General features: G+C 44.4%; 1 protein-coding gene across 1 annotated transcript; it reads right to left on the bottom strand.

Annotated features, from left to right (window-relative positions):
* Positions 1–993: 993 nt before the first annotated feature.
* Positions 994–9,697, bottom strand: LOC118078323 (zinc finger protein 586-like). The gene is made up of 6 exons (XM_035102137.2): positions 9,612–9,697; positions 8,739–9,232; positions 8,458–8,539; positions 8,136–8,209; positions 7,454–7,580; positions 994–6,857 (listed from the first exon to the last, which is right to left on the bottom strand). Exons 1-6 carry the CDS (start codon positions 9,679–9,681, stop codon positions 5,785–5,787), a joined length of 1,920 nt encoding a protein of 639 aa, XP_034958028.2. The 5' UTR covers positions 9,682–9,697; the 3' UTR covers positions 994–5,784.
* Positions 9,698–12,282: the final 2,585 nt, after the last annotated feature.

Genomic DNA, 12,282 nt, shown 5'->3' with positions numbered 1-12,282 from the left:
TCTCCCCCCCCCCCCACATGCAATCAGAGAGAGGAGACTCGCCAGATCCCAGAAGGTGTCCTACAGCCGGCAGGGAGTAAACAGCCTCGCTCCTCTTACAGGGAAGGACTGAGGAGGGAGGGCCTTTTGCTCTGGAGGACCTGCCCCCCCTCGCCTTTCTTCTCCTGTCCTCTCTAGGAATCCAGCTCAGTTCCCTTTAACGGTTTAACCCTTGCCCGGCCGAGTGCGCCCAGCTCATGCCTCCCTCCCTCTCCAAAGCAGCTCTTCCGGGATCTCTGAGCTGCGCCTCCCTTGGCCAGAAACAAGAGGAACAGCTTCATGGGATCTTGGGATCCGTTGGTTCGGTTCCTCCCCTCCGGAGCAGGAGAAAAGAAGCTTCCTCCATCTTCCTTGAGATCGGGGAAGATGGCTCTCAGATCCCCTATTCTGCCAGATCTCAGAGGAGGCACGTGGTTCCTGCCTTTTCTGGGACTGAAGAGAGGAGACGGTAGATCCATCCCAGCCAGGAAAGATTCCTAGTGACCTTCAATGGCATTCTAGTTGCTGCCCTTATTCCTCCTCCTATATTGTATTACAGTTTATATCCTGTGGAGTATGATAAAATACAATTTGTAATATATTAAAGAAGCGATACAATCCTGCAGCATCTAGTGCAGAACATGGCGAAGGCTACAAGCTGAACCTTCAGGGAACATTCAGGGGTCTGCTAAATCGCCTGGGGAGGGAGGGGCGTTTGGAGACCCCTGCCATAAGTCGAGGACTGTGGCTGGAAAGGGGCGTGCAACGCTTCTCCATGTCTCCGTACACCTTTGCCCAGATGTGAGCCAGGATCCATGCGAGTCCAATGGGGCTCTTCTCCCACCCCAGCTGGAGGGGGGTTGCTGGCCCTGAAGGGGGTCAAAGCACAAGGTGTGATCATCAGGGCCTGTCTGGGAACCCCAGTCCCTTCCAGACCAGAAGACAAGATCAGGCCAGCAGGGACCTCCCTGCAGACCTGGGGCAAACTTCTCTGGCTGAATGCGCAATATGGGGATCATTGCCCTATTCTACCTCCAGGGCCAGAGGCAAGAAGGAGAGTCCAGATTACAAGTCAAATGAATGACAAAACTGCACACAGATGGTGACAATTTAGAAACTCAGAAAGAAAACGTGTGAGAATGAGGACAACATGTTATGAAAAGCACTGGGGGTGTGTGGAATAGAAGAGAATTGTTATACAGGTAATTATAATTATTTATTACATTTGTCTACCGCCCTTCACCTGAAGATCTCAGGGCAGTTCACAGCAAAAAAAAGACAAGATGAAAATACAAAATACATAATGGAAACAACAACAAAACAATAAAACACCCCCCCCCCCACACACACACAAATAAATATATTTTAAAGGCTATATAGGATGTTAATCAGCCCAAGGCCTGGTTGAAGAGAAATGTTCATATATATATATCCTGTTTCCCCTATTTTAAGACGTAGTCATAAAATAAGATAAGCCATAGCAGGATTTTAAAACATTCAAGGAATATAAGCCATACCCCGAAAATAAGACATAGTGATAGGCGCAGCAGCCATGCCGGCCGTGGCAGGAGGAGGAGGAGGAAAAAAATAAGACACCCCCTAAAAATAAGCCATAGTGGGGTTTTTTGAGGAAAAATAAATATAATACGGGGTCTTATTTTTGGAGAAACATGGTATATATATATATTACACACTTAGACACATACAAAAAATACAACAACAAAGAAAGAAGAAAATTATACACAACAACAATATCAAATCCAGATTCTCCTAATCCTGTGACTCCCCCCCCCCCCCGGTTCCTTAAATTCCCTTTTCAATTGCATGTCATTTCTACTCCAAATTATTATTTTTACCTCAAATTTCCTATATTCTAAAAATTACAAGTGTTCTTAAAATCCTGCCAATGTATTAACCTGTTTACAATACTTTTGCAAATACATAATAAACATTTCCCATTCTTTTTAAAATTTCTTGTCATCTTGATTTCTGAGCTTTCCGGTTAGTTTCGCCATTTCAGCCTAGTCCATTAACTTGGTTTGCCAATCTTCTTTGGTCGGCACTTCTTCCTCTTTCCATCTTTGGGCTAACAGTATCTGGGCGGCTGTCATAACATACATAAACAATTTTTCCTAGTCTTTTGGAATCTCCGCTCCTACAATACCTAATAAAAAGGTTTCTGGTTTTTTAACAAAGGTTACTCTGAACATTTTTTTCATTTCATTATAAACAATTTCCCAAAAACTTTTAACCTTCCTACATTCCCACCACATATGATAAAACATACCCTCTATTTCTTTACATTCCCAACACTTATTAGATCCTATTATTTCCCTTGATCTGGACACTAGACTTCTGTTGATGCAGCCTAGAATATCATTCGCTTTTTTTGCTGATGCATCACATGGTTGACTCATTTGAAATAAATTAATAAATGGTCCAGTAGCACCTTAGATACCAACGAAGCTTGTTCTGGGTATAAGCTTTCGTGTGCATGCACACTTCCTCAGATACCATTCTTCAGATTCTATTGACTCGTGTTCAGCTTGTGGTCCACCAAGATCCCTAGATCTTTTTCACACGTACTGCTAGTAAGTCAGGTATCCCCCATCTTATATTGTACTGATGCATTTGTCCCTTTCATTTGTCCCTATTGAAATTCATTTTGTTAGCTTGCGCTCAGCCCTCCAATCTGTTATGGTCAATTTCTTTGATAATGTGAAGTTGCTTCTATAGTTAAAACAGGAATAGGATGTTGCTTCCTTTGTTTATATGGTTCACAGAAATATTTATTTTCAAAACCAATTTACAATGCATTTTACACACTAAAAACACAACGCAACAGCAAACTGCACACAATAATACAACAAAACACAACAAATCAGGCTTTAAAATTGATCAGCAGTAGTTTCAACAGCTGCCATGCAGTGTTGGGATCTTATTGTTAATCAGTTTATTTTGTACCGAATACCGGTATATTTTGATATGTTTCTATTCTGTATTGTGTGTATGTGTGTAGCTATATAGGTATAAATAGATTCGAATGTGGGAAAGCATCCAAAATGCTTAGCAAAGGGTTAATGCTTTCCAGGAAAGAATTCTGTGATGTCATATGCCTTCTGCCGGAGGGAGTGATGTCACTTGGGGCAGCTTCTGTTCTGCCTCAGAGTTTGTCCATCTGTAACAGTTTTTGCCTTGGATACAAATGCATGTAAAATGTTTTAGCTACACAAGTAACACCTCCCTGCCTTGTACATTTAATCTAACAAGTGCAAGTACACTGAGTAAAAGTTATTTGTTATTTAAACTTTAAAAAACTTTTTTTAAAAAGTGTATCTTGTGTAATTCCCACAATATTATCTAGGTATGTATAGACTCCCTTGGAAGGTGGCAGACTTTCCTTCCTTGGACTTCCTTCAGGGTCCCTCCAACTCTACAATTCTAATACATACATGCATGCATGCATACTTTAAAGTACTTGGGTTCCAATTAAATCAGGGCTTTTAACACTAGTACTAATTGAGACCCAAAATGCCTCTCATGTTTCATTGTACTGTATACTCAGGGACAGATTTTTCAATCTGAAGGGCACCCAATAGAAAGAGCTGCAGTTTCTTTGACAAGGTCGCATATAAACAACACAAACTTAATTCTGCAAATACCTTTTCCTTTATGGGAAAAGTTAATATAGCTCCAAATGTCACATTTTCATGAGCTGCCTTGAAGATTCTCTTGAGAGCAGGGAGCTTGAGCCTCTTTCACTGCCTCTCCTTTGCTGGGACTTGGAGCGCCCCCTGCTTCAGACATGACACTTGATGTCCTAAGAATACATCTGAAGATCTACAACCTCAGCCAAATCCAGCCACACCAGCTTCCAGGAAAGCTCCGCAACTAGGATCCCATCCGCCTGAAACTCCAACAAATGTCGTATAATAAACAAAGCAAAAATAAATATTAAAAAGAAGGAAAGATGTTGCTTCGGGGTCTTTACGTGGTCAGTCTCTATCAAGTCTGGAGAGTCAGGAACTCTTGTCTTTCATTTCATGTCCAGAAACGAGCCAGGTCAAAGAGAGAGGCTGATCCCAGGATGCTTCATTGCTTAGGCCAACTCCCAAGTCTGATGATGATCCAAAAAAGAGCTGCTCTGTTAATGTCAGGGAACAGGCACACGAAGAAAGCACTCCTTATTTCTTACATACTTTGGCTGGGGAAGAAGTCCCAGGTGCAAGCATTCCCCCCCCCCCCAAAACAGGTTTCTAACACACCCACCCATGGGGGTGGGATTTATTTACTTCAGGTATGTCCAAAGTCCGTTTCAGGGGCCTAATACTGCTGATTTAATCTGGCCCCCGTGGCAGTATATGTCCTGGGGTAAAATCCCCAAAAACGCTCAGCAATCCTAAAAAAAGCTCAACAACTTTGGCCGGCCCTCACACATGTTCACTTCATCAAATTTGGCCCCCTTTGAAAAAAGTTTGGGCACCCCTGATTTACTTCTATTGGAATAAATATTTCTATTGAATAAAATACCACTTGATGGTAACAAAACATTTAACCAGTTTAACTGGAAAAGTTAAAATTATCAATTAAAAACATTTAAAGAGCAATATTAAAATCAAAATCATAAATACATTAAAATTAACAGCATAAGATTAAAGCACATCAATTTCTATGCATCTAGAAAGGATTGCCTGAACAAAGTGTGGAGCCACAGGGCCTGTGTAACATCAAGAGGCAGAGAGAGATTTCAATTCAGACGTGATGCTGCACTGACAAGAACTCCAACTTTCTCTGAGAGCCGGGCTCCCCAGGAGTCTCTGGAGAATTCATGCTTTTCTGAGGATCCTTGGGAGCCCGGAGGAGGGCTTGACAGCTTCCACCCTAGTTTACCAACAGGATATGTAACCAGAACCTCTTTTAACACTCCTCACATGGCAATGGTTTCTCCCCACAGTGAATATTTTGATTACTATGGGAGTTTGTGCTTGTATTAAAGCTCTTTCTACATTCCAAACACTGTGTCATAGAGAAGAAGAAGAAGAGTTTGGATTTGATATCTTGCTTTATCACTACCCAAAGGAGTCTCAAAGCGGCTAACATTCTCCTTTCCCTTCCTCCCCCACAACAAACACTCTGTGAGGTGAGTGGGGCTGAGAGACTTCAGAGAAGTGTGACTGGCCCAAGGTCACCCAGTAGCTGCATGTGGAGGAGCGGGGAAGCGAATCCGGTTCACCAGATTACAAGTCTACCACTCATAACCACTACACCACACTGGAGTGGTGGGAGGGGAGGCATCAGCTGGGGAACCCCCAAGGGAAGATAGCTCAGACACTGGGGACTGGTGGTGGGACAATGATGCGTGGTTGGAGAGAGAAGTGAGAGCAGACTTGGGGGGGGGGTGTCAGAAGCTAAAGTACTAACAGGGTTTCGTGAGCAGGAAGACTCTGTGGCAGGGAGCAGTCCAGAACCAGAGGCAGAAACTAAAGCAGGAGAGGAGCGAGACCAAGAGGCAGAGATGAGTCAGGCTGGTGAAAAAAACAGGGAGTCTCTGCCGCTGATCTTCTAGGACCAGAAAAGGAATGAATAGGGAGGAGCAGAGACAGACAAGGTAAAGAAGTCTCAGATTGCTTGGGAAGGAACCGGGGCAGGAGGAGACTTAAGGAACTGTGGGAAGGTGGGGACCGTAGATCCTCACAACTGCTTCATTGGGTCAAGTGCTAATGGAAAGAGTTGCTGGGCTCACTAGGTTTGGCCTCCGGAGCTGTTTTATTTCTTTGAATAGAGAGTTAACTTTACTGACACCGTGTGAGTTATTGATGACCTGGTCCTGACACCCACCCTGATACCTTGATATTTCTCTCCTGAATGGTTTCTTTGATGGGAAGTGAGAGTGGAGCTGTGACTGAAGCTCTTTCCACATTCCACACACTTATATGGTTTCTCCCCTGTATGAATTCTTTGATGGGAAGTGAGACTTTGCTTCTGACTGAAGCTCTTTCCACACGCTTGGCATTTAAAAGGTTTCTCCCCACTGTGAATTCTCTGATGCCGACGAAAGTTTGTGCTTGTATTAAAGCTCTTCCCACATTCCAAACATTTATATTGTTCCTCACCTCTGTGAATTCTTTCATGTGAAGTGAGACTTTCCTTCCGTCTGAAGCTCTTGCCACACTCTTGGCATTGGAAAGGTTTCTCCCCTGTATGAATTCTTTGATGGGCAGTGAGATGAGCCCTCTTATTGAAGCTCTTTCCACACTCTTGGCACTGAAAAGGTTTCTCCCCTGTATGAATTCTTTGATGGGCAGTGAGGTGGGACCTCTGACTGAAGCTCTTTCCACATTCCAAGCACTGATTGGGTTTCTCCCCAGTGTGGATTCTCTGATGTCGATGAAAGTTTGTGCTTGTATAAAAGCTCTTCCCACATTCAAAACACTGATGTGGTTTCTTCCCTGTGTGAATTCTTTGATGGGAATTGAGGCTTTCCTTCTGGGTGAACCACTTTCCACATTCCACGCACTGATAAGGTTTCTCCCCTGTATGAATTCTTTTATGAGAAATGAGATGGGCGTTCCGACTGAAACTCTTTCCACATTCCACACACTGGTGTGGTTTCTCCCCCATGTGAATTCTTTTATGGGAAGTGAGACTTTCTTCCTTACTGAAGCTCTTCCCACATTCCAAGCACTGATAAGATTTCTGCCTTGTATGAATTCCTTGATAAGAAGTGAGATGGCTGCTCTGATCGAAGCTCTCTCCACACTCCAGATATTTCTGTGGTTTCCTCACTGTGTGGATTTTGTCATGGTCTCCCTTGTTCTTCTTTTCCAATTCCTCACCACCTGCAATAAAGACAGAAATGGATTAGAGCCTAAGGAAGAAAGGGAGCTCCAAATACTGAACAAGGCTCATTAATGCTTGTGATAGAAGAAGAAGAAGTGAAGGGAGTTAGATGTGACACCTTACCCCAGGGTTCACTGCCTTCGCTAAGTGGCATTCACTGGCATATTTATGGGAACCTGAGATTTGGCAAACCTGGCTCTTTTCTGAGATGGATTTTATTTGGTCCAACCATGGAATGTGCTCCATTTTCAATGTCAGACGTCTCTTTGGTCAATCAAAAATGGACAGTAGCAGAAGCGAAAACAAAAAACCTGGCAGAAACCATTTCCACTGCCCTAACTATTGTGAAGCCTACATTTTTAAAGGCCTGGTCAGTTCGGGCAATGCAGCCTACAGTTAAAAAGGCATAACTGGAGGAAGAATATTCACAGACTAAACTGTTAATAGCCCTCCATTCAAGGTTTGCTGTGGGGGTGTCAGAATCTCTGATGCTGTAGGTGGCAACATTGAGCTCTATCAGAATACGGGAGGTTTGTCAAATAGAGATATGGATTGAATTTCAAAACAGATATGATGACCAAACAGGGAACTTTACCAAGAGAGTTCATGGTCCTACAAGTCTCCTCCATGACTTCCTGATGCAGAGCTCTCTGGGCAGGATCCAGCAAGGCCCACTCCTCAGCCGTGAAACAAACACCGACATCTTCAAAGTACAGTGGACCCTGAAAGAATCAGAAGAATGTTGTCCTCTCCGACAGCATAAAGACTAATTGCTACACATTGTTGCTGCACAATCTACGTATGGATGCCTCTTTTAATGTCTTAATGGAATTATTTTATTGTGTGTTCTGTTCTGGGAGGGGACCCTGCAGATGCCCTAAAGCCAAGTTCAAGGGGAACAGTGGGCAGGGTAAGGGGTAAGAGACAGGGGGGGGGGGATGCCATAGGGCAACTGATGGGGCTGGCTAGGTGAATCCAGGCCACTGCTTTTTTATGGTATGTTATTTTCTTAGAAGCCTATTTTAGCATTCACTGATAAACATGGAAATAACATTGCAGCGACTGATAGATAATGCTAGTGACTTTCAGAAGGAGAGTTAAGACGAAATAGCTGTTTATTATTCTCAGCACATATACATTCTCTAGTGGTATATTCAGCCTTTGTTAAGGGAAGCTTTGGCAGAAGGCAAGAGGATGAGAGAGATTCATTCAGGGGCAGAAGCACCCTGGTTGCCCCACCCCTCCGCCTCTTTCCCCACAAGGCTCCTTCCCCCTACCTGTTCTGTTTCCACTGCCTCTGCTTCCCTTCCGTCACCATGAAAAGATGGTCTTGCCGGCATCCTTCTTTCACCTGTGAGAGACAAAGGGAAGTGGGAAGCCAGAAGAGCAGGGTGCTTCTCTCAGTGATGAAGCCGTGCCTCTCTAACTACAGGGGGCCTTAGAAAAATTCTCCCCTGCTGAGTGCATTTTGATGTTTGTACCCATTTCATATATTAGTTGGCCCCAAGTGCTTCCCCCCCAAAAAATTCAAAGAACCCACAGGTGGTTTCAGAATCGATAGAATGTGATCAAATGGAGAAGGAACTCCTTCCTCCTTACCCAGCGGCCTCTCTCTGGTGTCCGACAAAGTCCTCTCTGCTTCAGAGGAATCCAGGCCACTTTCTGCAAAGATAATCCTTCCCTAAAACAGCAACAAGGATTCAAAACAGAGAATGGGGAGAAGGATAAGAAAAGGAATCGCAGAGATAAAAATGTAAGGTTATCTGATATACTTCCTTGGATGGTTTCCAAAAAGGGGCGCATAGTTATTAGACCATTTTGGGATACTCTCCCTCCTGTTTGGAGCCCCTTGGGAGTATCCAGAGGAAAGTCTCTCTCACCTGCTTCCTCTCCTCTGCCTGACTCAGGAGGAACCCTTCGGCCAGGGCCACTGCTTGGGAACTGGTCTCTGCTCCACATTCCCTCACCCAGCTCTCCATCTCCGGGGGAAGGACAGCCAGGAACTGCTCCAAGATCACCAGGTCCAGCATCTCAGCTTTCGTGTGCCTTTCTGGCTTCAGCCACTGACAACAGAGGTGGTAGAGTTGGCTGCAAACCTCCCGAGGTCCTTTGGCCTCCGGGTAGCAGAACTGCCTGAATTGCTGGCTCTGCACCTCTGAGCGGAGGGTGTCCCCCTCACTCAGAATCTTCTGCATGGAGTTTTTCCAGAATCCCCCACTGCTCCCAGTTTCCATGGCCTGGCCTCTTCCAGTTTCAGGGCCAGCTGAGTCTTGCTGATCCATCTGTGCTTTCAGGAAGCCTTCTGGAGATCTAAAGGAATTCCATTTTTTTCCTGCCATGTTCTGTCTGTCCGAATTAGAGGTGCTGAAGAATACTACAAAGCAAATACATTGTTCTGTTATCAGTGCTTTTTTTTCTAGAAAAAGAGGTGCCGGAACTCACTATGAACACCTCCCTCGTTCTCTTAGAATGGCAATGGCGCCCGCTTGAGAGGGGCCAGAACTGAGTTCCAGTGAGTTCCGGCCACAAAAAGCCCTGTCTATTATAAAATGGACACAGTGTCCGGAGAAAAGAGAGTTTCCCTGGATGAGTCCTGCTAGGAACCAGGACTGGACGGCACCACAGCCTAGACTCTGAGCTTGCTTTAAAATAAAATAAAATAAAGGAAGAAGGTGAAGTAAGCCTCTTGCAGCCTTGGGACCCCCATCTGCCCCCCCCCATGCACCCTATAGCAGAAGAGAGAAGGGACTCACCAGATGCCAGAAAGTGCAGAGACAACAGCTGCCCCCTCCCTCCGCAGCCCCGCCTGGCAGGAAGGGACATGGGACGTGGGAGGGAGCAGCTTTGGCTCTGGAGGATCTGCCCCCACCTTTATTTCCTGTCCTGTCTAGGAATCCAGTGCAGTTCCTTTTAACCCTTTCAAAGCCAAGCATATAAAGAATTGCATCTCTCTCTCCCTCTGTGCCTTTTCTCTCTCTCTCTCTCAAGCAGGAACCCAGGAGGAGCCATATGTGTTGCACACACTCCGAGATGTTTTATTTTGGGGGGGTCCTCTTGGCTGACTGTGCTGTGCTGCTCCTTCCTTGGAAACAGAAACAGGCAGAGCAGCATGCAGGGGAAAAGGCTCTGCGAGAGCATGTAGATATGTTTGTCGGTCAGTTGGTTTTCTGTATAAGGTGGTGTCTATACGTCCATCCTGTATTTTTATAGTAGTGTCCCAAAAATGTATTTCTTGCATAGATTGGTTCATTGTTAGGTTGATGGTGGGGTGAAAGTCATTGAATGTCTGGTGGAAGGTTTCCAGGGTCTGTTGTCCATGTGTCCAGATAATAAAGATATCGTCAGTGTATCGTAGGTACAAGAGAGTTTTGAGTGGGTAGGAGTCTAGGAAACGATGTTCTAAATCTGCCATGAAGATGTTGGCATACTGTGGGGCCATGCGGGTGCCCATGGCTGTGCCGCTGATCTGGAGGAACAGGTCATCACCAAATTTGAAGTGGTTGTGGGTAAGGACAAAGTGGCAGAGTTTGGTAGCAAAGTCCGCTGTGGTTTCATCTGAAATGGTGTTCCTTATGGCTTGTAAACCATCATTGTGTGGGATGTTGGTATATAGAGATTCCACATCCCTGGTGGCTAGAGATGTTTTATTTGGGGGGATCCTCTTGGCTGAGGTGCTGTGCTGCTCCTTCCTTGGAAATAGAAACAGGCAGAGCAGCATGCAGGGGAAAAGGCTCTGCGAGAAGCAGGAAGCTCCATCCTGGGATCATAGGACTGGAGGATTGGAGGGGTCCTGAGGGTCATCTCTAGTCCAACCCCCTGCAATGCAGGAATCTCGGCTAAAGCGTCCGGGATAGAGGGCCATCCAAACTCTGCTTAAGAACCTCCAAGGAAGGAGATCCCATCACCTTCTTCCTATCAAACAGCTTTCCTGGTGTTGACTTGCAATCTCTTTTCTTCTCACTGCAAGCCATTGCTTTGGGTCCTTCCCTCCAGAGCAGGAGAAAGCAATCTTGCTCCATCTTCCATGGGAAAGTCCTTGAGATATAGGAAGATGGCCATCCATCATTACTCACCTTCAACCAGATATCAGCTGAGTGTTGAGTAGGAAGACACTTTGTTCCTGCCTTTTCTGTGATTGAAGATGGGAGACGGCAGAATCATAGAAGCATAATAATCATTTCAGAAAACTAGATTTGATGGTATCCTTTTCTTTTGAGTCTATGGCCTAGCCAAAATGAAAAGGCCTGGACCTGTTGTTGTTTTTTTACAGCACATAACTAGTTCCTTTTAGGTACTGTGCACAGTGAATGTTCATTCCAGAACACTGAAAAGAATAAACTATTAGACTCTATGATGGCCATTGTATGCATGAAAAGAGAATCAGCTACTGCTAGGCATGGCAGTTGTGATTAATATTGAATTGTTTTGTAGACAGATGAAAAAGGATATTGAGAGACATTTAATGAATAGGAAAATTAGTCAAAGTCTTAATAGGGAGATGGAGGCTGATTTGAAGAACTACCATAGATGATTTTGATTGATTCGGGGTGGCAACACTGGGTTGCAACTCCTGTATATTCCTGCGTATAAGACTACTTTTTAACCCAGGAAAATCTTCTCAGAAGTCGGGGGTCGTCTTATACGCCGGGTCGTATTTCTTATACGGCGAGTATATCCCAAACTCTATATTTTAACTGGAAAAGTTGGGGGTCGTCTTATACGACCAGTTGTCTTAGATGGTATTCGGGTTGCTGTGATCCTTTGATTGGTAAATAGAAATCATTTGTAATATGGAAGTATACTAAAAACATTGCTTTGGATGTAGTTCTTTGCAGCCTTCTTATTTTAGGCACATTTGTATTTCAATAATACAAATCTTTTCACTTGGAACTTGCATCCTTTTCTGTTGGTTTTCTGGGTGGGATACCTCCAGTCTAGGAACCACTTTTAAATTTCTCCGTTTCATGTTAAAAGTGGGATTGACTGATACACCACAGAGTCTCAGGAACTGGACTGAAGTGGGGAGACTCTCACGGGCAGAGGTGCCTCAAAATCAACCAACATTTAAAAATCTCCTCCTTTGCCTCAACATTCAACACTGGTGTCTTTGAGGCTTGTGTGGATGTGTGAGTTTTAACCCCTATGCTATTTATTGCAGGCTTTAACTGAAAATTTATTTCATTTTGTTTTACAAGTTACTTTTGAGGTGGTTTGCTGGTTTTATTGAAATAAGGTTTCTGTTGTTGCTGGTGATATTGGTATTGCCAAATATGGTGGGTGGTTGCAGCCAAAAAATTATAGAGGGGAATTTTGTGTTGTCCTTATTTACTTATTTTGTTTGTATGAATGCCCAATGAGAGTGATGGTCTCTGATCAAATCTTGTTGATCAGGTCAGGAAGGAAGGTGAGTCCAGTTGCCCAACT

This window comes from Zootoca vivipara, chromosome 13, assembly GCF_963506605.1.
Source record: "Zootoca vivipara chromosome 13, rZooViv1.1, whole genome shotgun sequence".
NCBI lineage: Eukaryota > Metazoa > Chordata > Lepidosauria > Squamata > Lacertidae > Zootoca > Zootoca vivipara.
This window is presented reverse-complemented; position numbering and strand designations above follow the sequence as displayed.

Coding starts and splice junctions, on each gene's coding strand:
- LOC118078323 (XM_035102137.2), bottom strand. CDS start 9,681: ATGTCCCTTCCTGCCAGGCGGGGCTGCGGAGGGAGGGGGCAGCTGTTG. Junction 9,233..9,611: donor TCTGCACTTTCTGGCATCTG/GTGAGTCCCTTC, acceptor TTTGCTTTGTAG/TATTCTTCAGCACCTCTAAT. Junction 8,210..8,457: donor CACCAGAGAGAGGCCGCTGG/GTAAGGAGGAAG, acceptor TGTCTCTCACAG/GTGAAAGAAGGATGCCGGCA.